We start from the raw sequence: 27201 nt of genomic DNA, 5'->3' as shown, positions 1-27201 counted from the left end.
ACAGGAATTTGTACTAGATGGGTCTTCAGCCTGATTCAGTGGGGCTCTTCTTTTGTTACACACACACACACACACAAGGTAGCAGAGGGAGCACCTTGGTTTTCACAGTACACTCACCTTGAGCAAAAGCTTCCTGAACATCTCCGCCAACACCAGCAAGTGAATCTTGGGGCACGTGCGTTGGGGTAGAGCCAGCAGATGTGGACCTGACTGGCATTGGCATCGGGCGGCCAGTTCCGTGGGTGGGTGAGGTATGTGGAGAACCTGCTGCTTGAGCCTAAATAAGACATGGAACCCAGTTTAGTCAATGCCTCTTCTTCTCAATCAGCTCTTCAAACTGGGCAGGTGGTACTGGGTAGTGGAACCCCAGCACCACATGCTTTCAGTTTAGTGACACATTCTCAGGCAGAACTGACCCCAAAGTCACCCCATGACATGCAGCTCCTGATGTGTGTATGTGTAGCTCATGGACCATTAAGCAACTCCTGAAAGCCTTAGCTCTGATAAAGGAAAAAATAAAAATAAAACAGTAGCTTGCCCTGGAGACCAGAAACTAGATGGCAACGAACAACCCACACTTGCAAGAAGGTTCACACTAATTTCTAAAGCCATCTGAAGACTGAGGAGCTGTCTAGACTCTGAGCTATTCCCACCTGGCAGGCTCCAGGATCTCACCACCATGTTAGAAACTGGCTGTTACGTTAACAGCACGTGCTGAATTTGTGGGGAAGGTAGAGTTGCAGAGGTTGATCAGGAACAGGGATGGATGGCAAGGTCAGGGTTGCTCAGTGGAAAAATGACTATACATCTCTGCCTACAGCAAATAATCAGTTGTGAGCAGAAAGCCCCAGTTTCAGCCCTTCTGGAGTAGCTTGGAAAGGGTGATATTCCTTTTGAAGTCAGACACCTAAGTATACAATGCTTATGAATATTTTCTTGAGAAGCAGGCCACATTTGTCCTAGTAGCTTCCCTCAGAAGCAGAGGTGCATGCAGTAGATCAAGCTGACACCTAGACAACCAAATACTGTGTTTATCCCACATGGACAGCTGAATTCAGCCTTGTTGGTTGGACAGCCAAAAACTGCCCCATTCCCCTCTCCATGGACAGTATGGAGGGCAGAGATAGACAAGAGACCAGGAAAGCAGACAGACACTGCTGCATGGGGCAGAGGAGCCTCCATCCACCAGGCGGCTGCTCTCAGTTTCTGTACAATGCACAGGGCAAAAGAACTGAGGTGCAGAAAGTCCCTCAGTGACAAGTATCTGCAATCCAGTCATCCCAAAATGGCACTGTTAAGAGATTAAATCAACCAGCTTAACAAAGATGGAAAAGCAGAATTGGATGCTGATGAAATCCAGCAATTTTTGCATTTCTGAACAAGCACCTTCCACCTTTCAGCAGAACATCCACTGCATCCCAAAGGGATGGTCTATTCAGCACATGACCTTAATGATGCTTTACCTGGACCAATCCAGGCATAATTTCCAACCAGGGTCTGGGCCAGAAATGATGTTAGGCGCCTCACTGATGGTGTACACCAGGGCAGTGAGCACGTGTTGGTTCTGTGGGACCTCTCAGTAGCTTCTGCTAATATCAGCCACAGTATCCTTCTGAAGCACCTAGCCAGATGAGGTTTGGTGATAACATATTATGGTGGCTTTGATCCTTCCTGGAGGGCAAGTTCCAGAAAGTGGAACTACAGGATTCCTGCTTGATGCTGTGGCCTTCAGCAACTCACAGGGTTCAATCATTTCACCCATGCTCTTGGAGCATGTACTATGGAGTACTCCCTCCAACTAAGGGGGCTCTCTGTGTCTTTTGGGATCGTCCTGTTGATCCCCCCTTTTCCCGACACTAGCTTTCTGGTCTTCTTTTGTTTAACCTGATTCTATGGATATATTGTTTTAATTTTTAATTGTGGTACACTGCCTTGAGCAACCGCTCCTGGGGGAGGAAAGGCAGGTCAATGATATTTATTTAGCTGGGTTGGTTTGGGAGAGGGCAGGGTCACTGCTCTTGCTTGCCTTGTGACAGGTCCTGTTTGGGTCCCAAGTACCTCTGGTGCAGAGGACACAAGCTCTGCAGCCCACAGCTCTAGCAGCGAGAGTCCACCAAGGGCACTAGTTCTACCAGAAGCCGCTTGGGCAGGTGACACCCCAGTCAGCCACCAGCCTTCTGCTGAGTCGGATGGTTAGCAGGATCCTTCACTTAAGTCTTTCCTCAGGTAGCTGAGGCTGAGACTTTCCTGAGACTGCCATGCAGAGGCGTCTCCTTATCTGCAGCTGCGACTCTCTGCCAGCTTTCTACCTTCGGTTGCCTTGACCAGATCAACGCTCTGCTTCACCACCACATCCTCTGGCAGGCAAAGAAAGGGCCAATTTCCTCTCAATATTGTCAACAATGTCTCCAGTAGTTGCACGTTTGTCCAGATGCTTTTTTGGAATCCTGTGTTGTGACTAGGGTTGATCTGAAGAGATGCCATTCCCAGGCAGTGAACATGGTGGGAGGCCTTTGATCTTGGAGCATGTACAAAGTTCTTTGTTGTGTAGAGGCAGGTCACTACTGGATCCTGACAAGTGAACAATAATGGTGGCACTGGAAGTGCTCATACTCTTCACGGGAGCAGGTGCTATCCAACCACCATATTCCCCCAGGATGCCACAGGAATTATGCTAGGACATGATGTTGCGCCATTCTGAGGGCACTTCCAGGAGAAAGGGTGGTGGACCCAGCAGGACCTTCAACCCTTGCAGCCTGGTGCTGAGGAATAGCTGCTAAGCAGTTGTGCAGTTTGGGAAGCTGGCAAGGTCATGCCTTGTAGAGACCTCTCCTCTCCTCAGTCAGGGGATAATCCCCTTCCTCCGAGACTGAGGTTGCTACAAAAAGAGAAACACCCTCTCTCCTGCACTCCCCCATCATCCAGGGCTGCTGTGTGTGTCTGTGTGGGAGATGCAGTGTTTTCCCTTCAACCAGGGTAGTCAGGGCAAGGCCCACACCACAGGGGCCTGAATTGCTGACCACAGTTCAAAAGGTGACTCTGAAAGCAACAACTCGGAAGGAGTGTTCTGGAGACACCCATACCATCCCAGATGCTTTTCAAGAGAAGGTAGGGGAGGAAGAAAGAATCCCAAATTGTGTGGGGCCTGCATTGTGGTCACCCTATGGACTCCCCCCCCCAATTCTGATTCTTATCTACTGAGTCTTGTCCTCATCAGGTTGCATCTGGGGAAACAGCAGAGCCCTGGTTCTTCTTTTGCTGCGGCCCTTCATTTGCTGAAAGGGACTGAATGTGTGTGTTCCTGTGGTATCTGCTAAGCACAGACAGTGAGAAGCATAGTGGCTGGCTGGGGCTGAATGCTTGTGACTAATATGGTAATTACCCCATTAAAAATGTACAGGCCTGCAGATCTTCCCTTGTTCAGCTTGTGTAGCTTCATCTGGTCTTTATCATTAAAATAAAAATTTAAAAATTTAGAACCCAACCCCCCCCCCCCCCCCCCCGCATTTGCTACTATGGAAACCACCTGCCATCAGTGGAGTGGAAGGAGGTCTGGCTACAACACCAGGAAGGTGAGATGACGTGGGCTTTTACAGAGTTTCACTGGAGGAATGCTGGGATCTGCACCACAGTAGCTGACCCCAGGCACAGAGCAGACCCAGAGGGACATTGCAGGAGCCTGCTCAGTGACATGGCAGATCTGCAGGCCTGAGTAGACACAGACTGCTATTCCCCAACTTCTGCCTCTAAGATGCTCTTTCTCAGAATCTTTTTGGTGACTAGATCAAGTTTCATCATGACCAATTCGTGCCAATGCCAACACAAACATAGGCAGTGGGGAATGTCTGCCCCCCCCCCAAGAACCTTGGTGCTAAAAGGAGCCTCTGAGAAAGGCAGCAGTCCACATCCATCACTGCAGAATGACTGGGGTTTTCTGCAGCCATCCTTGTATCCAGCTGTTCTGGTCTCCTTGCTCTGCTGGGTTACAGGCTCATGGCCTGCACTGAGAGTGGCTTTGCAGTGTCAGAAAAACAAAACGCAGTCTCGCTCTAAGAACAGTACAGACAACCTCTGAACTCACTTCAGCCTCTGCGCTGATTCACGCTTATGAAAAGAACTTGAACCCCTTCTGTCTTTGTGGGACAGGAGTCACTGCAGTGTGCATTTTCAGTAATGTCAGAAGACATGGACCACACAATGACTCTCCCACACCAAACACTGCTCCACTTTTTGGGATGGGAGATGTTGGCATGGGAAGGGGCTGTCAAGGACTCCTCCAACAAGACCTATTGTTTGTGACATTACAAGGAAGTGCTCAGAGACTGGGTATGTGTCAAGACACCTGGTGTGCTTGGTTTTGTGGCTCTGTGTACGCCATAAAGGAAGAGATGTCCTCATGCTTTAGTACTTCAATCAAAGAAAACTCATAATGTCCCAGAATTTGGGCCGAACAGTAGATCAAATATGTTGCTCCTGTATATGAATCTCAGATGTGAATGCTGAATAATCAGGTGGCAGCTGGGGGCAAAGGACAGAAGATGCAAAAGAGGTGGCATGTCGCCTTCTAGTGGAGCAGCTTAATGTTGGGGTTGAGGTCTACAAAATTTTGAATGCCATATAAACTCATAATTAGGCATCAATGAAACCTTACAGTGCATATTCTTGGACCAAACAAGTTAACATGCATCCCTACATGCGCGCACATGCAAAGCCAATTATATCTAACATATCACAAGAATTAATGTCACTGAACAGCGGAGAAAGGTGGGGACAATCACAGAGTTGGATTCAGACAAATGTGGCCAAGGGAGAGTTGCTCAAAGTCAGCTGCTTATTGCCCTGCTCTCCCCTGAATCCTTTCCTCACACACACCAATAATAGAAACTGACAGAGGAAAAAATTCATTTCTGCATTAAGAACGTAATCTCTACAAGCAAAAGCAGCAACCAATTAATTTGGAACTCTCCTTCCCAGCGAAAGAGGGACAACACTGCAGATTTTGAAATGAAACACGACCGTCAGTCATCATGCCAACACTCCCAACAGGTTCCAGCCCTTGCTGGGGAAACAATTAAGATAAACAACACAGAAGCCTCCAGGGGCTTCTCTTGCAAGATCCAGGAACACAATGGAGAGAAACGGGAACTCTCTGCTAGAGACTTCCTGACCCTAAGCAACCAGCAGGACTATGCATTCACTGTGTCCATCTCTTCCTCTTAATGATGGCCCAGAAATAAGAGCACCAGTGCATTATTTATTTAGTGAAAAAATCACGTCTTGCCTTTCTCCAGTTGAACACAGGGAGACTTAAAATCAAGAGAGGAAATTATTAATTAAACAAAAATTGAAGCAGAAGCAGCAGCAGAAAAAAAACAATCAGCCCAAAAGTGAGAGACAAACACTGAGAAAGCAAATGTGCAAACAGAAGCAGAACAATCTGCTGAAGCAAAAGCCTTCGGCCTCCACTGAAAAGCAGGCTGCCAGCTGTACTTCACGAAGGAAGGAGTTCCACAGTCAGAGTGGCCACCAGTGAGAAAGGCCTCTCAGTGTTCCCAGATGGCAGCGGGATACAGAGAATCTCTTCAGATTGCCTTTAAGCAGGAGCTGCCAAACCCTGGCCCACGGGCCAGATCTGGTGTGAAAAGATTCTCTGTCTGGGTGCGGTGCAGCATGGTGAAGTCTTACCGTTCCATGCTGCAGTCAACATTCAATGCCTCCAAACTTCACACAGATTCGCACTGGGCAGGTACTTCTGTTAGGAAGACAGGGTGCAGAGCCTTCTGGGGCTACAGGCATTGAAAGTGGCTGCCCGGTGTATGTGCAAAGATCGGGGTGATGGACGTTGGCTGCGGCACAGAACAGAAAGGCTTCACTACCACCACACTGCACCCAGACGGAGAATCTTGGAGCACAGCAGTTTGTGGTTTGGAGACCAGTGCCTTAGGGAATGGGGTAGATTCATGCATAGGTAGGGATAGCCATTAACATGCTTTGACCCCAAGATGTTTAGGGCTTTAGAGGCTAAAGTCAGCACCCTAAAACACACCTGGAAATAAACAGGCAACCAAGCTTTTTGGCTGGTGAGCTTTCAAATTCTGGTTGCAGGAGCAGATGTTTTTTCAGTGTTTCCACTGCTTTCCTGCTCTGTCTCTTAAGAGTCTGCTGCGGTTTTGTTCTAGATCCTTTGCCATTTGTGCTCTGCACATTGTCCATGGGTCGCCTCATCAAATTTCAGGGTTTCCCATCCCACCTCTATGCTGACAAGACCCAGGTCCACCTCTCTGCTCTAGATCTTTTTTCCTGCAACCTTACACTTCTGACTGTCTGACACTTTTGCTTGGATGCTTCACCACTGCCTCAAGTGCCACATGTCCAAGACAGAACACTTCATCTTCTCTCCAAAGCCCTCCTTCCCTCTTTACTGCAAGCCCTTCAGGGCAGGAGCCTGTCCTCCACCCACTGTCAAGCACCAGGTACACTGACAGCATAACAGAAGCAAACAAGCCAGTAAGCAGGAGGCGACCTCAGCTTCCAAATATTAATATCCACCAGCCAACATCCTCCCCCAACAGCGATTCTGCATTTGCTGCAGACCCTCAGTAAGCCAGCAACACCATAGAAAATGTCATGGGAGGAGAGTGTGCCAGGGACTAAGCAGCTGGGAGGCAGTGGTGTGCTGGTAGGACTCAAGCCCAGAACTACAGGCCTGAGCCAGTCTCCAGAAAACAGTAGGTGCAAAGGTCACAGGAGGATGTGACTTTGGGCAGGCAGCCAACTAAGACCCAACTCCAAGGCACAACTAAATAACCCTCCACTCCAGCTCTCCAGGTGAGCAGGCAAGAGGAGCTGGCAGATCAGGATGGTCTAGGAGTCAGCATATGGTGGGGAACCAGAGGAAGAAATGAAGCCTGGAGTCATGAGCAAGGTGGTCAAGCAACAGTACTGTCACCGTGAAATGTGAAGGTATGCGCAGCAGCAGAAGAATGAGTAACTGTCTAGTCCAAGAGCCTGATTCTGGCACTGTGATGTGGGTTGGCCAACTAGCCTGTCATTTAAACAGTTCACTCAAAGAGCAACCAGAGCTAGTGGATATTTTTGTCAGAGAGCCATAGAATTTGAGCAGCCACTTCTTCAGTTTCTGAAACAGATCCAGCTGACCTGAGGATCCCCACCCACTGAATTTGATAGGCTGGTAGCATAAAAGAAACAAAAGGGAGGTCTGCTTAATACAGTGAGCAATTCATCTGTGGACTCATCGCCACAGGTTACTGCAATGGACAACGGCATTGAAAAAACATTTTGAAGGGTATAAGTGACTATGTGGTGGAGAGATATGCCATCATCTACCAGCTCCAACAGCCAGAAATGCACTGAAAACACTTCTGTTTTCAGAGACTGCAAAGTGTTCTGTGGACCAAAGGCAGAGGGTGACAAATGCCTTTACACCTTGCTTGGAGAGTGAGGCACCTAGCTGGCTAGTGCCTGGGACAGCGTAGAATGAAATGGACCCAAATTTGGCAATTCTGTCAGGCTAGTCAGCTATCTTCCAATTCAAGTGTAATAACAGTATGTCCGTAGGTGCTGTGGCATAATCATCATCATTATATGTGCTTCTGAAAACATAATACTATTTAACATTGTCAGCTCTATCTACTGAAAATTAGTCTTGATGGAAGTCCGATGAGATTTTAAAATTATGCTATACTATTGTTTTTTCACTAGAAAACCACTTTGAAACAGCACCCAAAAGGCTTGCAGACTGGCACCAGTCTGCAGCCCACCATTTTGAGTTGCACTAGCCTCAAGGAGAGTAAAGAATGCTGGAGCAGGAAGCACAATCAGAATGGTCGGTCTGGTATCCTGTGTGGGTTATTTTGTTCTACCTCCAACTTCACTGCTGTGACAGGAGGCTAGAATCACCTCAAACATGAGTTTCACAGTGAGGTAGTCACTTCCTGTAATCTTGGGGGAAGAGGGCCAAGGGGAGGGGGTTTCTCTATCTGGGCTTAAAACACAATAGCCCACAGGCACTGTCCCCTTGTAGGGGGACTGGGTAGGGCAGGTGTTGGACAAGCAAGCAATGTAGTTCCACATGAGCATGCGTACTGCAGGAACTTGATGCGTTCAGAATGAGCATCCACCCCTTCTGAAAAACTCCACACAGGTAATTTTTTACTTTGCAAGTACTTTCAAATTAGCAACAGGAGAAACACAAATTCTCAGCCACACTGGTTTGGGTATGTCTGCAGCACAGAGCAGCAATAGGTAGATACTCTTGAGGTTCAAACAGCTGCAGAAATAAGAATTGTCCAGATTGTCACCCTACTTCATTTTTCCCAGCCAAGAGGCTGGACAAGTAAGGCAAGGAAGCAGGGTTACCACCAGGAACTGAAATGCAAAGGACAGGCTGGCTCTACATTCCAAGTCATTTAAGAACTGAAAATACATCTTGGATGTCAAACTAAAAATAAAGTTGGCTTGCTGTGATATTTCACTCTTGCAGAATTTTGCAAATAAACTGTATGCAGAATAGGTTCAAGTCATTGAAAAGTTCTCCTGCACAAGCCTCACTGAAATCTATGGGAGCTGTAGAAGTGCGCTGCTGTAAGTGCAAGCAAAGTTGCCAACAAGAAGACCAATTAGTGACACATATGGCTGGCTATAAGGCTAGGTGTGCTTACCGAGTCCAGGAGAACTGCACCCTTGGAGCACCAGAACATCATCAGCTAGGACATCAACATGAGTTCGCATTTCTCTGAGACCATTCAGCTGTTTCTGACAGGAGGTAACATTATCTGCCATTTTTGCTGCTTCGAGTTCCATCTGCCATGTTTTAAAAACTCAATAAAGGTATATTGTTACTGAAATGTTGTAGGAAGGCCAGGAAGGGCACTGGCTCAGGTCCATACTATATGGGCACAGGTAGAGTTTTACTAGGCATCCAGCAGGAGGCCTATTGAATACCTTGGAACATATCTGAACTTGCACTAGGAAGAAACAAATCACTGGTTCACCCCACCAAGGACTGTCACATGAGGCTACAGGCCAAACCAATTGGACTTAGCCTGCGGTCTGGCCCTGCATGGCTGTCCTGGGAAGCAGCCACAAGGCCCCAATCAGGACAGCAGTGTGGAGATGTGCCTCTAGGCATATAATGCAGTCCTGATCTGGACTGGGGGCTCCTGGGGCTGTTGCTTCCAAAATGAAACACACAGACAGGACCAAAATGACAGAACCTGAAGTCTTTTCCACGCCAAGTGTGAGTTCTACAACTGGCCTGGAATCTCACACACAACCGTACCTTCTTCCCCATGATAGGTCAGAGTCACTCCACATCCCTGCCAACAAGGATGATGTGTGTGAAACAGGAAAATCTCTTTTCACGTGAGGACATTTTCCAATGTGTCACCAAATGCTAACACAACAGCTCAAACGTCACATAGTGCCAATGAACTGGGGAAAATTCTGGTTTTATAAAGCTGGCGCAGGACAATTTATTCCTGATAAGAACATGTATCCTGGTTCCTCAACTTCAAGCTATGGAATGTGGTATGGGATAGCATTGATCCAGCAAGAGAAATTCCACTGGCTCTATTAATGAGAAAGGCTAAGGCAGAGACCTCCTCTGGATTTGCATGCTGTTGCTTGCTTCATACTAATGCCTGTCAACTTGGTAGCCTTAGAGAAAGCAGTGAACTTCTCCTCTCCAGTGGGATAAGCAGGGAGCTCTTCACTGCCAGATTCTCAACACTCTCTGGGCTTCATGTTGCAAAGCATCAAACAAGGCTGCTGGCATTTGCTTCCCCTCCTTTCTGACTTCTGGAGCATGTCACTGGCATCCTTAGGCTGGAGCTGCACCTTATGCAGTAGCCACAGGGGTCCCAAGTCCATGGTTTCCTACACAGTCCCTCCCCCACTGGCCATGTTCCTTCTCATGATGGCTGGGGTGTGGGAATTACTTGGGGGGAGGTTTGCAGGGGGAAAGTAGTGGCTGAGGAAAGGCACTCCTACCAACTTGTTCTCTCCAGCAAGTGACCTGATAGCATTACCTGGTAAAACACAGATGGAAGAACAAGAGCTTGCCAAGATAGTGTGCAACTCTGAGCTTCTGGGCCAGCCACAGGCATTTTGTGCCCACACCCCACCCTTATACCCACACCCAGGCTAATTAGCACAGAGTGCCATCTGTGGAGAATCTCTCCTTCTGTATAAGCCCCATGTTGGTGACTGACAGCTGTACATTCCCCTCAGTAGAGCTCACATAGAAGGAGGACTTCCCAATGGATGGTCCTTCTTGGGTCAGATCTGTCCACCTCCCACTCTGCTGCCCTTCAGGAGTCCCAGAATCCACTACCAGGTCTTAAACCAAGTTGCCTTCTTCTTTTTCCCAGCCAAGGCTCTGCGGCCTGGCACACCAGCATCTCTCTCCCACCATTACACGTTTTACTTTTTGTTCTTTGCAATCTCCTGCAGTTTTCCAGGAAAACTTTCCTGGAAAGTTTTTTCTGACTTCAGACAGAGAAGCCATTCCTAGCCATGTCTTAACATGGGAGTCCCACCACGCAGAGGTGCAAGTGAAAAGCCATCCCAGTGCCAGCCTGTAAAAACATATGCTGCGTTATGAATCCTGACAACAGGGGTGCTGGGAATGGTCAGTTGAAGCCCACAGCCAGAGGGTGGACAGCTCTTCTCCTTGTGTGGAACTGGCCTCACCGCACCTCAACCACAGCATATTCCGTCAAGTGGGCCCCTTGCTTCCTGCCCCATTTCTTTGTATATTACAGTACAACCAAGAACAATCCCCATAAAGGGGCCTGTAAAAAAATTATTACTACAGCAGACTAATAACTTCTCCAAAGCATTCAGAAACTCCTGTTAACCCTGGGAGCAGGGCTGTGGAATGAGTCAGGCGCTTCACCCTCACACGGCTGTCTCCTGCTGCTGCTTTTGCAGCTACGCGTTTAAACAAAACAGGCGCCACCCTCCTCCTGGGTCCTGGCTTCGCTTCGGCTGCACAGAAACACAGCAGGGAAAGGTGCTTTCGTGCAGCTCTGAGTGGCGGCCACGGCATGCACTTCTGGCGCCCTGTCAGCAATGTACAGTAGAGGGAGAGAGACGTGCACGGTCCATTTCGCATGTTCTATTTTGGGCCTCTGCTGGCACTGGCTTCTCCCAAAAAAGTACAGCTGTCCAATCAAATGCGGGAGGAAAACGAGCAGGCAGGATCAGCAGGATTACAAGGCAGGAGAGTGCCTGTCACGTCCGGCAGTTTGTATTTCATTGTTCAGAATCACGTAATTAAGTTAAGTGCACCAAAACAGACCGGGGGCCTTGTGACGGCTGTGGCTTGTGGAACCTGTATGTGGGGGCTGTTGAGGCAGCGGATCGAGGGAACCAGAAATAGCTAAAATGGCGGAGGACGTCAAGGTCTAAGCAGCAGGTTTGCATGCACATGCCTGAGAGAATCCCAGGGTAAATGCAAAACAGCTCAACTGGCTTAGAAACAACAGCATGTGACTGTAGACCCCCTTCTCAGCCCCCTTTTCTCCCCTTGAGGTTGCACACCAAGTTTCAGGCCAGAGTAAATGACTGAGGCAGCACGGAGTGCAGCTCCTCCCTTGGAAAGAGGGAGTGGGACTGTGCAGCAGAGCTAACACAAACTCTGCCGTAATGATTAACTTCTGCACGCAGGAACTGCTGAGTGGCCAGGAACAGAGAGGGGGTCGTCAAAGGGAAGAGCCCTTGTTGCCCTCTTTTGTAGAACCACAGGAGTGTTCATCTCATTGTGGAAGGCCCACAACGCCACTTCATCCAGCCCTCTGGCAAAAGGTACATCCAACCCTCTCTCCACATATGCACAGTCCAGGCTGAAGAATCTATTCTGAAAGAAGGAGCCTACAAAACAGCCAGTTCCAGCTCACTCTAGCAAGTGAACCAAGAAGAGGTCAAAACAAGTCTTCCCAACTCCCAACAGGAAACTCAGTCCATTCCACTAGGTCTTCCCAAGGGAGACTGCATAGCAGCATCAACTTCACACATCCAAATGCCACTTCTCTGGGCAGAGCAGTCCCTGATGGGCCTCTGATAGTCCAAGAGCTTCAAAAAGAGTGGAGCAAAGTGTCACTGTAAGGACACATCCACAAGACGGCTTCCTGGTCTGGTTTCCTGTGACAACACTCAGTGTGTGTGTGTGTGGGGGGGGTTAAGGGAAGGCAGGCCTCTTCCTTGCTACAGAGCATCTCCACCATCATGCTCAAAGTGGAAACTAGCAGACAGAATGGCTCACTGCAGTGGCTTAGAATGGGACAGCATTTCTCCAGGCTGGTATGATATGAGTGCACACATGGGGACTGCAGGGAAACCATCTGGGCTTAGGCTTCCTCTGCAGCTGTGTTGGTGCTAACTCCAGATAAACCTCAAGGGAAGGAGACCAAGTCAGGGCCAACAAAGAGCAGACATCAACCCCTTGACCCCTCTATACTACTGACCCTCTCCAGTGCAACATGTGTGGGGAGTCACATCAGATGTGCCAGGAGGTGACAGCACTACCAGGTTCAAATGTGAACCCTTCATACCAGTTCTTAAGCTCCTCAGGCCAACAAGCAGAAGCCCCTGGGCAACTACCTCCCTCTTAGCTGGGGGTCAAGAAGGAACTATGCAGAAAATGACCCCTTTTCCACTTCCTCCTTGGGTCTGTTGCTGTTCTGCAGGCAGACTTGTCAACTAATCCACAAGCTCATCCTCATTACCTGTCAAAAGAAGGTTCCTAACCCAGAAGGGGGAGATGTGTTCTTATTGCTTTCATGACAGGTCTTCCAGACAACAGCAAACGCTGGCAAAAGCAACTGATGCCACAAGCCCTTCCTCCCAGGACTATTCTGTTTTCTTCAGCAGCAACAGCCACAGCTCCTAATCCCAGAGGGACGGAGTTTGTTTCCAAGACAGGTACTACACCTTTCTGCCAACCTCATTAGCACAAAGCTTCCTTTGTTTGGGCTTCTTTTTCTTTCAGTCTCTTCCACTTTCTGGAATCAGAAAAGCCTGAAGGCATCATCTACATTCAGCAGTCTCACAACAGTGGCCATGTGTTCCTGTGCCTTCCAGCCAGACTCCCCCTCCTGCAGGATGTGGAAATGAAGCCCAACAGGCTTTCCTCTCCCCCAGTTCCAACAGTCTTTCTGCATACACCCCACCGCATCACACCCTCCTCACCTCAACAGAACAGAACTCTAGATACAGCTGCCTTTGCTCCCCCTCAACTTTTCACATAGGATCATCACAGACAATGTTAATAATAATAATAATAACAGGTATTTATATACCGCCTTTCTTGGTCTTTATTCAAGACTTTATTCAAGGCGGTTTACATAGGCAGGCTTTATTAAATCCCTATTAAATAGGGATTTTTACAATTTCAAAGAAGGTTCTTTCTTTCAAGAACGACTACATTCAAGGTGTTTCATTCCGATCTGGCTTCACATTCTGGCTTCCATCCTCCCACGCTCAGAGCAGATGGAATTGCTCGGCTTCAGCTTGTCAGCTGCTCCAAGGTCGCACGGTGCCGGTGGCCTCGAACTGGCGACCTTGTGGATGTTATCTTCAGGCAGACGGAGGCTCTATCCTCTAGACCAGACCTCCTGCCTAAAAAAAAGTCACAGCCACTCTTGCTTGAGTAAAAAGAAGACAGCTGAACCTCAGTAGATGCCATCTGAGCTCTAGCAGGGCTCATTCCCAAGTTCATGTGCAGAAGGAATCATGTGAATGCTCCATGCCTAGAGCTTTGATTTGCTGTGCACTCTTTTTCCAAAGTGTCCTCAGGATGTAGAAGATGCATTAGGAAGTTCCCTTTGAAAATCAGTGTGCATGAAACCCCCTATCACAAATTGAGTCTGAGAAACCTACACATTGCTTCTTGGAGGAGCCGCTTCTCCCCCAGTCAGACCAGTGACTCTTGGAAGTCTTTTTTCAGTTCTTCTTTCTGAAACTTAGCCAGAAAATTGGGATCTTGCTGGGTCTAAAAACTGGCACTTAAAAGTCTACAGGTAGACAGGTGAGTCGGAGAGGGCAGGTAGCAGCTAATTTGTAGGGGGACAGTCTCTTCTTCCACTGAGAGAAATATGACACTTCTGCTGTGCCCTGGAAGACAAAACCCTTGAGCCCCCAGGGACTGCTACCGGCACATGTAGGCAACCCCCAGAAGCTGCCTTCACTCAGCTCTGTTTGTGACATGTAGCTGAGGCAGTTCACAGGGTCTCTGCATTTCTTTGAAAATAAAGGGCCAAATGTCACTGCAAAGACTTCTAAAAGACACAGTGATCTTTTCTAGGTAAGACCAAATGTGAAAGCCAATACTGGTTTGATTTTTCAGGCAGGCAAAAATCTGTCATATCAAGACAGCAGGAAACTGTGAAGAGTTCAGTGATGAGGGGGTTCTGGGAAGCAACTGTAACAAGACAGGTTCTCTGGGACATTTTGCACAAACCACCACCTCCCATTTGCTCAGGTGCTGAAGGATCAGAACATGGAATTATCCAGAAGCTGTGTGTACGTGACCCTAGTCCAGAAGTGAAAGTTGCTTTTGTTTCAGTGGAACATTTTCATCCTGGTCTTCAGAGAGCACTATTCACAACTAGCAGGGCTCTGAGAGTAAGAACATTTGTTCACAGGTGCAGCAGATGTGTTTTTCCTCTCCCAAGTCAGCCAGTGGGTATGGTGCAAAGCTATGGGGTGTGCAAATCCCCCAGTGAAGCCAGGAGCTTGGAGCATCTCAGTCACCAGATTCAGAACTGAAGCCCGATTGCTGCTGCTGCTGCTGCCACCATTACGACGGCTTGCTTAGGAAGGAAAAAGGGCTCCCTCTGGAGTGGATTCCAAGCTACTGCTGGGCAAAAAGGAGCAGGAGGGCTACAGCAGGGCGGCTCCTAAGGAAGGGGCAGGCACACACTCCCTTTCTCTGGACAAGACAGGAGGCGGTGTGGCCCCTTTCCATGCATGGGCATCAGCTCAATGCAGGCATTCTCCAAAGAGGAAAGGAGACCATCACAGACAACCAGGCAGAATAATGCACAGGGAGGGAGAATCTCCACTCCCAGGTCTTGTTGATCATGCATATGTCACAAACAACCAGCAGGATTAATTCATTAATCACTCAGTCAGGTAAGCAAACTTAATTTGTGAAAGTAAGTAAGTATGGGAAGGGTTAATAAGTCCAGGCTCCCTAAGGAAGGGAAATGGCCTCATTCGAAATGTTGAAGACACCAAGAAGAATCTCTCAGAAGTGACTCTCTCAGCAGCCACGGAGAGAAAAAAATAATCCTTTGCTTTTATGCATTCACTCTCATGGTGGGGAGAACACACACACACACACACACACACAAACACACACACAGGTTTTCATGCAGAATCAAGGTAAAAAAGACAAGGGACTTCCACTTACTGCCTGCTTTTGTTCCTCTTCCTATCAATGTTGACAACAAGAAAACAGGGGGGGGGGAGAGAGAGAGAGAGGACAGTTAATCACGCTACTGAAAGGAAGGGCAGACACAAACGCCCATGAGAAACACTGGTGCCTGCAGATGCAGAAGGCCACAGAGGAATGAGGATGCAGAATGACAGGAAGAACTGTCTCCTTGCCCCAAGACAGACCCTGGATGGCTTAGCCTAGTCTCAGCTCAGGCTCTCCTCTTCTTGTCTTCCAGGCCTGCTACCAGACATCCCTCAACTGGAGTTGTAAGATAGAACCCAGGAGTCTGAGAGGGGGGAGGGGTTTGGAACATTAGCAAGGAAACATCAGTCCTGCTCAAAGCAGATAGACAAATGTCGGCATTGCACACACTCTCCTCAGTCCCCCTGGGGAAACAGGCTCAGTCTCACCGACTGCACAGGACCAACTGCAGGGAAGACAAACGGAAGAGTCCACCTGGGGCCTCTGTGAGAAGTGTGCCTTACCTGATCTGGGAGGAGCTCAGAAGAAGGGTGATGGCCTTTGAAAGACTGCAGGGAGGGAACAGGAAGAGCCAGGTAGGCCCTGCATTGCTCTCTGGCAACACAAAAGGGCAGTAGGCTGCTGTACCAGGCAGCAGACTAACAGTGGCGGTGCCCCCTGCCTCCTCCTCATCCCAAGGGAGATGGGATAAGCCTTGGAAGAGGGACATGACATTTGAGTGAGACACAAGTGCTAGAGAAGGGGAGGAGAAAACCAAAAACTGAACATGAAAACAAAGGGGGCATCTTCATCTTGGTCTTGGAATAATCAGTGCTCAGTCAGCCATCTCTAAATTATGTCAGGTAGACACCCCGTGTTGCTCAGTAAGTCAGGGAGAATGGGAATTGCACAGGACCCAGCCAATCTGTTGGGCAAGGTGGGTTCCCGGGTCCCCCTCCACAGGATCTCTCAAGTCTTGTGGATGTGCCTGTATGAATGGGGGCTCTGGGTTTTCCTGTCAGGATGCACTTCTGCTTCTTAAGCTTAGAAGGGCCAATTCCAATTGTGCAGCTCAGGCTGTAGGCAAGAGGTTCCTCTTCTTTGGGCTTCACCTCTCCTGCCAGTCCTGCTCAATCTCCTTGGAGGTCTAGCACACGTTCCCTTTCTCTAAGTGAGCCCAGGTCCTCGCCTTCATTTTTTTTTACCTTGCCCCATATTTTCCTTTCTCAGTTCCTTCTTCTCTTTCCCTTCTCATCCTTTCCTTCCTCCTTCCCACCTTCTCTTCCCTCCTTTATCTCTCCTCTGACTCACTCTCCCTGCACCTTCCTTTTTCAGCTGCTCTTGAGGGCTGATACCAGCTCCCAGCTTTTGTCAGCTCCTGTTGATGGGCAGCTACCAATCACTGCCAGATCAGCAGCACCTGACCAGCACTATTGCCATTCAGCGAAGCTTGCCCAGGGCCACAGTGCACTGTAGCACTCCACACCCACATGGCAAGATTTAGCACAGATGTACCATTTTCAGATGCTTGAACCACCAAGAAGGTTCATCCCACAGCAGCTGGCCAGGGGCTGCAGCAGCACAGCGGCAGAGCACATTGCAGGTTCAGTCCCTCAGGGACAGACACCAGAGCTTCTGGATGTTAGAAGAGGCAATGCAGGGCCAGATGGGTCGCTGTCTGCCTCGCAGCACAATAGGGGCCATGCCTTACCTTGAGCAGTTTCATCAGCCCTTCCAACTGAACCATCAACTCCCTCCGGCTTTCCTGCAGGGCAGACATTCGCTGTTCCAGCTCATCTTTCCTTTGCCTGCTCAGATGAGAAAGGAGAAATGGGCTACTTGCAGGGGAGTACCATTTTGCCAGTGCTCCCAAAAGGCCATGAAGCCACCACACACCCATCCACACCCACACAGCCCTCCAGTACCCATCCACAGCCCTCAGTACGTATGAGTGGAGTATGACTAGCACAGTGGCCCCCCTTAAGAACATAAGAACATAAGAACAGCCCCACTGGATCAGGCCATAGGCCCATCTAGTCCAGCTTCCTGTATCTCACAGCGGCCCACCAAATGCCCCAGGGAGCACACCAGATAACAAGAGACCTCATCCTGGTGCTCTCCCCTACATCTGGCATTCTGACTTAACCCATTTCTAAAATCAGGAGGTTGCGCATACACATCATGGCTTGTACCCCATAATGGATTTTTCCTCCAGAAACTCGTCCAATCCCCTTTTAAAGGCGTCTAGGCTAGACGCCGCCACCACATCCTGTGGCAAGGAGTTCCACAAACCGACCACGTGCTGAGTAAAGAAATATTTTCTTTTGTCTGTCCTAACCCGCCCAACACTCAATTTTAGTGGATGTCCCCTGGTTCTGGTATTATGTGAGAGTGTTAAGAGCATCTCCCTATCCACTCTGTCCATCCCCTGCATAATTTTGTATGTCTCAATCATGTCCCCCCTCAAGCGTCTCTTTTCTAGGCTGAAGAGGCCCAAACGCTGTAGCCTTTCCTCATAAGGAAGGTGCCCCAGCCCCGTAATCATCTTAGTCGCTCTCTTTTGCACCTTTTCCATTTCCACTATGTCTTTTTTGAGATGCGGCGACCAGAACTGGACACAATACTCCAGGTGTGGCCTTACCATCGATTTGTACAACGGCATTATAATACTAACCGTTTTGTTCTCAATACCCTTCCTAATGATCCCAAGCATAGAATTGGCCTTCTTCACTGCCGCCGCACATTGGGTCGACACTTTCATCGACCTGTCCACCACCACCCCAAGATCTCTCTCCTGATCTGTCACAGACAGCTCAGAACCCATCAGCCTATATCTAAAGTTTTGATTTTTTGCCCCAATGTGCATGACTTTACACTTACTGACACTGAAGCGCATCTGCCATTTTGCTGCCCATTCTGCCAGTCTGGACAGATCCTTCTGGAGCTCCTCACAATCACTTCTGGTCTTTACCACTCGGAAAAGTTTGGTGTCGTCTGCAAACTTAGCCACTTCACTGCTCAACCCTGTCTCCAGGTCATTTATGAAGAGGTTGAAAAGCACCGGTCCCAGGACAGATCCTTGGGCACACCGCTTTTCACCTCTCTCCATTGTGAAAATTGCCCATTGACACCCACTCTCTGCTTCCTGGCCTCCAACCAGTTCTCAATCCACGAGAGGACCTGTCCTCTAATTCCCTGACTGTGGAGTTTTTTCAGTAGCCTTTGGTGAGGGACCGTGTCAAACGCCTTCTGAAAGTCCAGATATATAATGTCCACGGGTTCTCCCGCATCCACATGCCTGTTGACCTTTTCAAAGAATTCTATAAGGTTTGTGAGGCAAGACTTACCCTTACAGAAGCCATGCTGACTCTCCCTCAGCAAGGCCTGTTTGTCTATGTGTTTTGAGATCCTATCTTTGATGAGGCATTCCACCATCTTACCCGGTATGGATGTTAGGCTGACCGGCCTATAGTTTCCCGGGTCCCCCCTCTTTCCCTTTTTAAAAATAGGCGTGACATTTGCTATCCTCCAATCTTCTGGCACTGTGGCCGTTTTGAGGGACAAGTTGCATACCTTAGTCAAGAGATCTGCAACTTCATTCTTCAATTCCTTAATAACCCTTGGGTGGATGCCATCAGGGCCCGGTGACTTATTGATCTTTAATTTATCAATGAGGTCTGAAACATCTTCTCTTTTAACCTCTATCTGGTTAACATCTTCTCTTTTAACCTCTATCTGACTTAACTCCTCGGTTAGGAAGGGCCGTTCGGGCAGCAGTATCTGCCCGAGGTCTTCTGCCGTGAAGACAGATGCAAAGAACTCATTTAATTTCTCTGCCATCTCTAAGTCTCCTTTTATCTCCCCTTTCCCTCCCTCACCATCACCTCTGGGAACTAAGTGCCAGGTAAGGCACAAGAGTTTAGCATCTGGGCGAGTTCAGCGGCAGGGCTAGGAGGCCAGGGCCCCATACACTGCCCTTCCTCTTCCCTAGAGAAAAGGGCTGCTATCCAGTGTACGGTTTTTAAAAGGACCCATAAATAAAACAACAACAACAACAACAAAAAAGCTATGCAGTCAGACAGCCAGCAGCAGGGTGGGGGCTATCCAGTGTTCTGCATCGAGTGCCACATGTATGATTATATGCCTCTGGGGCATAAGTCATGGGTGTGTCCTCGGTGCAAGGAGCTCCAGGCTCTCAGGGAACGCGTCCGCTCCCTTGAAGCCTTGGTGGCCGACCTGGAGAAGCGCAGGCAGCCAGAGGAGGACTGTGGGGAGACTTCCGGGGACGATCAGGCTTCGTCCCAACCTCAGGCGTGCAGCTCCTCGGCTGCCCGGGTGGGAAGTCTCGGGACTGGAGGACGTCATCCTGGAGAGGAGGGAAACAATCCCCTAGGGGGGATCCCTTCTCCAGGGGATGGGCCTGTATCCGAGCGCACTCGGGATACTCCTCGGCGGGAGGGGGGTCGGGGGCTTCTTGTAGTGGGGGATTCGATTATTAGAAACATAGAGAGGGGGGTTTGCGACGGATGTGAGGACCGCATGGTGACTTGCCTGCCTGGTGCGAAGGTTGCGGACATCACTTCTCGTCTAGACAGGCTAGTAGACAGTGCTGGTGGAGAGGTAGCGGCTGTGGTGCATGTCGGCACCAACGACGTGGGCAAGTGTAGCTGGGAGGTCCTGGAGGCCAAATTTAGGCTTTTAGGCAGGAAGCTGAAAGCCAGGACCTCAAAGGTAGCGTTCTCTGAAGTGCTACCTGTTCCACGCGCAGGGCCAGCTAGGCAGGCGGAGATCAGGGGTCTCAATGCGTGGATGAGACGGTGGTGTAGGGAGGAGGGGTTTAGATTCGTTAGGCACTGGGGAACGTTTTGGGACAAGCGGGGCCTGTACAAGAGGGACGGGCTCCATTTGAACCAGAATGGAACCAGACTGCTGGTGCATAACATTAAAAAGGTGGCAGAGCAGCTTTTAAACTGATCCCTGGGGGAAGGCCGACAGGAGCCGAGGGGCATCCGGTTCGGGACTCCTCATCCCTATGGGATGAGGATGGGGAGGTTAGAGAACAACAAGACAAAGGCAGGGTAGGAGAAGAAATTGGGAAAGGTAGGGTGATGGGACGTGATAGACGGTTTGGCACAATGAGAGGATGCGGGGACAAAGGAGCGAATAAGCAGCCCATCCTGGGGCATTCCGTGTATAAATGCTTTTATGCGAATGCCCGAAGTCTACGAGCAAAGGTGGGAGAACTGGAATGTCTGGTGACAAGGGAAAATATTGACATAGTGGGCATAACGGAAACCTGGTGGAATGCGGAGAATCAGTGGGATACCGCAATCCCGGGCTATAAACTCTACAGGAGGGACAGGCAGGGGCGTGTTGGAGGTGGGGTGGCCCTTTATGTTAAGGAAGGGATAGAATCCAGCAAAGTAGAGATTGAAGGTGGGTCCGACTCCACCGTAGAATCTCTGTGGGTTAAATTACCAGGCTTGTGCAGCGATGTAATACTGGGGGCGTGCTATCGTCCTCCAGACCAGAAATCTGATGGGGACCTTGAAATGAGGAAACAGATCAGGGAGGTGACAAGGAAGGACAGGGTTGTAATCATGGGGGACTTCAATTATCCTCATATTGACTGGGTCAATTTGTGTTCTGGTCACGATAAGGAAACCGGATTTCTTGACGTGCTGAATGACTGTGGCTTAGATCAGCTAGTCAAGGAGCCCACCAGAGGACAGGTGACTCTGGATTTAATTTTGTGCAGTACGCAGGACCTGGTTAGAGATGTAAACGTTACTGAGCCATTGGGGAACAGTGATCATGCTGCGATCCGTTTTGACGTGCACGTTGGGGGAAGAATACCAAGCAAATCTCTAACAAAAACCCTTGACTTCCGACGGGCGGACTTCCCTCAAATGAGGAGGCTGGTTAGAAGGAGGTTGAAAGGGAGGGTAAAAAGAGTCCAGTCTCTCCAGAGTGCATGGAGGCTGCTTAAAACAACAGTAATAGAGGCCCAGCAGAGGTGTATACCGCAAAGAAAGAAGGGTTCCACTAAATCCAGGAGAGTGCCCGCATGGCTAACCAGCCAAGTTAGAGAGGCTGTGAAGGGCAAGGAAGCTTCCTTCCGTAAATGGAAGTCTTGCCCTAATGAAGAGAATAAAAAGGAACATAAACTGTGGCAAAAGAAATGTAAGAAGGTGATAGGGGAGGCCAAGCGAGACTATGAGGAACGCATGGCCAGCAACATTAAGGGGAATAATAAAAGCTTCTTCAAATATGTTAGAAGCAGGAAACCCGCCAGAGAAGCGGTTGGCCCTCTGGATGGTGAGGGAGGGAAAGGAGAGATAAAAGGAGACTTAGAGATGGCAGAGAAATTAAATGAGTTCTTTGCTTCTGTCTTCACGGCAGAAGACCTCGGGCAGATACCGCTGCCCGAACGGCCCCTCCTAACCGAGGAGTTAAGTCAGATAGAGGTTAAAAGAGAAGATGTTTCAGACCTCATTGATAAATTAAAGATCAATAAGTCACCGGGCCCTGATGGCATACACCCAAGGGTTATTAAGGAATTGAAGAATGAAGTTGCAGATCTCTTGACTAAGGTATGCAACTTGTCCCTCAAAACAGCCACGGTACCAGAAGATTGGAGGATAGCAAATGTCACGCCTATTTTTAAAAAGGGAAAGAGGGGGGACCCGGGAAACTATAGGCCGGTCAGCCTAACATCCATACCGGGTAAGATGGTGGAATGCCTCATCAAAGATAGGATCTCAAAACACATAGACGAGCAGGCCTTGCTGAGGGAGAGTCAGCATGGCTTCTGTAAGGGTAAGTCTTGCCTCACAAACCTTATAGAATTCTTTGAAAAGGTCAACAGGCATGTGGATGCGGGAGAACCCGTGGACATTATATATCTGGACTTTCAGAAGGCGTTTGACACGGTCCCTCACCAAAGGCTACTGAAAAAACTCCACAGTCAGGGAATTAGAGGACAGGTCCTCTCGTGGATTGAGAACTGGTTGGAGGCCAGGAAGCAGAGAGTGGGTGTCAATGGGCAATTTTCAGAATGGAGAGAGGTGAAAAGCGGTGTGCCCCAAGGATCTGTCCTGGGACCGGTGCTTTTCAACCTCTTCATAAATGACCTGGAGACAGGGTTGAGCAGTGAAGTGGCTAAGTTTGCAGACGACACCAAACTTTTCCGAGTGGTAAAGACCAGAAGTGATTGTGAGGAGCTCCAGAAGGATCTCTCCAGACTGGCAGAATGGGCAGCAAAATGGCAGATGCGCTTCAATGTCAGTAAGTGTAAAGTCATGCACATTGGGGCAAAAAATCAAAACTTTAGATATAGGCTGATGGGTTCTGAGCTGTCTGTGACAGATCAGGAGAGAGATCTTGGGGTGGTGGTGGACAGGTCGATGAAAGTGTCGACCCAATGTGCGGCGGCAGTGAAGAAGGCCAATTCTATGCTTGGGATCATTAGGAAGGGTATTGAGAACAAAACGGCTAGTATTATAATGCCGTTGTACAAATCGATGGTAAGGCCACACCTGGAGTATTGTGTCCAGTTCTGGTCGCCGCATCTCAAAAAAGACATAGTGGAAATGGAAAAGGTGCAAAAGAGAGCGACTAAGATGATTACGGGGCTGGGGCACCTTCCTTATGAGGAAAGGCTACGGCGTTTGGGCCTCTTCAGCCTAGAAAAGAGACGCTTGAGGGGGGACATGATTGAGACATACAAAATTATGCAGGGGATGGACAGAGTGGATAGGGAGATGCTCTTTACACTCTCACATAATACCAGAACCAGGGGACATCCACTAAAATTGAGTGTTGGGCGGGTTAGGACAGACAAAAGAAAATATTTCTTTACTCAGCGCGTGGTCGGTCTGTGGAACTCCTTGCCACAGGATGTGGTGCTGGCGTCTAGCCTAGACGCCTTTAAAAGGGGATTGGACGAGTTTCTGGAGGAAAAATCCATTATGGGGTACAAGCCATGATGTGTATGCGCAACCTCCTGATTTTAGGAATGGGTTAAGTCAGAATGCCAGATGTAGGGGAGAGCACCAGGACGAGGTCTCTTGTTATCTGGTGTGCTCCCTGGGGCATTTGGTGGGCCGCTGTGAGATACAGGAAGCTGGACTAGATGGGCCTATGGCCTGATCCAGTGGGGCTGTTCTTATGTTCTTATGTTCTTATGAGGGCCAACCGCTTCTCTGGCGGGTTTCCTGCTTCTAACATATTTGAGGAAGCTTTTATTATTCCCCTTAATGTTGCTGGCCATACGTTCCTCATAGTCTCGCTTGGCCTCCCCTATCACCTTCTTACATTTCTTTTGCCACAGTTTATGTTCCTTTTTATTCTCTTCATTAGGGCAAGACTTCCATTTATGGAAGGAAGCTTCCTTGCCCTTCACAGCCTCTCTAACTTGGCTGGTTAGCCATGCGGGCACTCTCCTGGATTTAGTGGAACCCTTCTTTCTTTGCGGTATACACCTCTGCTGGGCCTCTATTACTGTTGTTTTAAGCAGCCTCCATGCACTCTGGAGAGACTGGACTCTTTTTACCCTCCCTTTCAACCTCCTTCTAACCAGCCTCCTCATTTGAGGGAAGTCCGCCCGTCGGAAGTCAAGGGTTTTTGTTAGAGATTTGCCTGGTATTCTTCCCCCAACGTGCACGTCAAAACGGATCGCAGCATGATCACTGTTCCCCAATGGCTCAGTAACGTTTACATCTCTAACCAGGTCCTGCGTACCGCACAAAATTAAATCCAGAGTCACCTGTCCTCTGGTGGGCTCCGTGACTAGCTGATCTAAGCCACAGTCATTTAGCACGTCAAGAAATCCGGTTTCCTTATCGTGACCAGAACACAAATTGACCCAGTCAATATGAGGATAATTGAAGTCCCCCATGATTACAACCCTGTCCTTCCTTGTCACCTCCCTGATCTGTTTCCTCATTTCAAGGTCCCCATCAGATTTCTGGTCTGGAGGACGATAGCACGCCCCCAGTATTACATTGCTGCACAAGCCTGGTAATTTAACCCACAGAGATTCTACGGTGGAGTTGGACCCACCTTCAATCTCTACTTTGCTGGATTCTATCCCTTCCTTAACATAAAGGGCCACCCCACCTCCAACACGCCCCTGCCTGTCCCTCCTGTAGAGTTTATAGCCCGGGATTGCGGTATCCCACTGATTCTCCGCATTCCACCAGGTTTCCGTTATGCCCACTATGTCAACTACCTTCTTGGGTAGTTGTGAGGATGGAAAGTAAGGATCTCACCAATGATTCACAGGACACTCTATGACCAACGAGTCTGCTCTTCCTTACCGCAAAAGCCGCAGTTCTGCCAGTAGGGTGGGATTCTGCTGGGCTTTCTCCGGAGTTGGCTGGGAGGCCTGTTCATGCTCCAGCCTGAGTCGCTGAATTTCCTGCAGTATCTCTCTGCACAAGTCAAGAAGACAAAAGGAAGCATCACCCCCTCCTGCTCCCCAAAGCTTTTGGCAGAATGTTCTCTGTTCAGGATCTGAAGACTGGATGCAAGCACAGCACAGTCCAGGAAAGGGCCTCATAGACATCAGTAACTCACACCAGGACCTATGCCCTGCAATGTGGAAGCTGGTTCCTCCTCAACAGTAAAGGGGAAAGGACCTGATCTATGGTGCACTAGCCACAGCAGAGTCTGAGGCCCTGGATGCATATGCTGCTTGAGCTTCTTAGATGGTTAGAATTGAGACTGTTAGAATTGGAAGAGAGACCTTGAAAATTATCTAGTCCAATGCCCTGCTCAGTGCAAGCAAGTGCTGCAGTACCTCCAGCCTCTGCTTGAAAAACTCCAATGAGGGAAAGCCACAGGTGCAGGAGGTAGGCTGTTCCAGCACCAGGCAGCTCTTGCACTGGGGAAACTCTTCCTTATATCAGCCTAAATCTACTTCCCTATAGTTTCAGCTCACTGGTTCTAATCCTGCACTCAGGGGCCATAGAGAGTAAGGGCACAATCCTAGAATGGACTTTGGCTGGTGCAAGTCCCTTGCGCTGGCCTGGGAGGGTCGCAAACGTGCCGTAAAGCATGTTTACGCCTCCTCGAGAGGAAGCCGGGCCAGCGCTCCGAGAAGCACCAGCCTGCGAAAGATGATATAAGCCTCTGCACAGGCTTCCCCTCTGATGCTTGTGTCGGCCCAGAGGGGAGAGGGAGGGCGGTGGGTTTTCCCAGGGGCGGGTGGGGTGAGGGAGGCGGGGCTGGGATCCAGCAGTTATGCCGGATCCCAACCCCCGTTCCTGGGGGGAACAGAGCGGCTTAAAGCCGCTCCGCTCTCCTTGGACTTGCGCCATCTCCAGAGGTGGCACAAGTCTGAGGAGACCCATAGGGGCCAGCGCCCCTTACCAAGGGATAAGGGGAAAGGTTTCCCCTTGCCTCTGGCTAAGTCGCTTCTGGCCACTATCCTCTTGGCTTGCCTGTTCCAGCGCAGGATAGGATTGCGTCCTACGTCTCCCCCTTTTTCTGTGTGACAGCATTGGGGTTTTGTGTGCTTTATTCTTGAGTAGCATACAAGCTCCCTCTGCTGGGCATTACTGGTTACTGCATCCAATTTGGTTGAGATATTTCTTTGCGTCCATCCAGTTGAGGTCAGGCAGTTTCCATCAGCTGCTTGTTGGTCTTTTCCCCAGCTCCTTTCCCCATTTTACCTTGGATTTCTTCTTGGATTTTTAAAAAAATTAGTTATATTTTCATCTTTTGCCTGACTACTCAATGTTCACAAGTAATTCAACAGATCAGCAATTTTCAACTTTTTTAATCTCATGGCACACTGACAAGGTGCTAAAATTGACAAAGCACACCATCAGCTTTTTTACAATTGACAAGACATCACATCCCCTAATGGTCCTACTAATATATGACCCTATAAAATTCCTATGGCAGACCTGTGGCTCATTCACAGAACACCAATGTGCCACAGCACACTAGTTGGAAAAAACTGCTGCAATTGGTTCTCATGTCTGACAAGAACCCCTGGGGCTCTGGGCTCTCCTGGGAAGATTTCTTCTTTCAGTTGGCCCTCCTTGGCCTGATTTCCTTAGTCTGGAATGGTAACAGTGGACAGATATAGCAGTATCCTCTCCCCTATTCATCTGTTGATCCAGTAAAAAGGGAAAGTGGAGAGCAGAAAGGGGTGCATGAGAGCTAACTATTAGGAAGTGTCTCACCAGGTCTCAGGCAGAGAAGAGCTATCTGGAGATGCTGCTGCCAGGGACTTAACCTATGGAGACCTCCTGCATGAAAAAGCAGGGGTAGCACTGCCTTATACACCCTTTCATCACTTGGCAGACCAAGATCAATGAATGTGATTGTGAGCAAGTGGCACACACTCTTGCTGACATTTTCCCCTCCCCCTGTAGCCCTCTTACCTGTTCTTGTTTTCCAGCTCAGCTATCAGCTGCCTTTGTTGCTTGTTGGCATCAAAGTTGAACCCAAGGTCTGTTGGTGGGCGTGGCTAGTTATAACAACATACAAAAAGCTTCAATTCAAGACGCAGCAACACTTGGTTGAAACACATACATACACACACACACTGCACCATCCCCAGCAGTACAGAACACCCCACTGAACATAAAGACAGCAAAAGAACTCCAAAAAAGGTTGCAAAGTGTACTGTTTCCAGGCAGCAACTCCAGCTTTGCCCATAAGTTATGGCACAAAAGGGAGCTTTTCTCCAGGGCAAATAGCAGTTGCACAAAGGAGAGCAGGATCTGGATCAGAACACTGCAGCCGCCCTCCCACACATGCTG

At 49.1% G+C, this 27201-nt stretch overlaps 1 protein-coding gene across 6 annotated transcripts in view; it reads right to left on the bottom strand.

Annotated features, from left to right (window-relative positions):
* The window catches only part of DTNB (dystrobrevin beta), a 121518-nt gene that overhangs the window by 12228 nt on the left and 82089 nt on the right, over window positions 1–27201 (bottom strand). For 5 of the 6 annotated variants that reach the window (XR_010794443.1, XM_066626767.1, XM_066626763.1 and 2 more), the window contains 5 exons: window positions 26821–26906; window positions 24745–24858; window positions 17136–17232; window positions 15437–15457; window positions 118–277 (listed from right to left, as the gene is read on the bottom strand). Coding sequence is in view for 5 of the 6 variants with exons in the window: in XM_066626767.1 (XP_066482864.1) it covers window positions 118–277; window positions 15437–15457; window positions 17136–17232; window positions 24745–24858; window positions 26821–26906 (478 nt within the window). In the remaining variant the exon portion in view is untranslated. Of the gene's footprint in view, window positions 1–117; window positions 278–13357; window positions 13642–15436; window positions 15458–17135; window positions 17233–24744; window positions 24859–26820; window positions 26907–27201 lie in introns of those variants that run through there. The other variant, XM_066626766.1, reaches the window with a different exon arrangement.

This window comes from Tiliqua scincoides, chromosome 1, assembly GCF_035046505.1.
Source record: "Tiliqua scincoides isolate rTilSci1 chromosome 1, rTilSci1.hap2, whole genome shotgun sequence".
Taxonomy (NCBI): domain Eukaryota; kingdom Metazoa; phylum Chordata; class Lepidosauria; order Squamata; family Scincidae; genus Tiliqua; species Tiliqua scincoides.
This window is presented reverse-complemented; position numbering and strand designations above follow the sequence as displayed.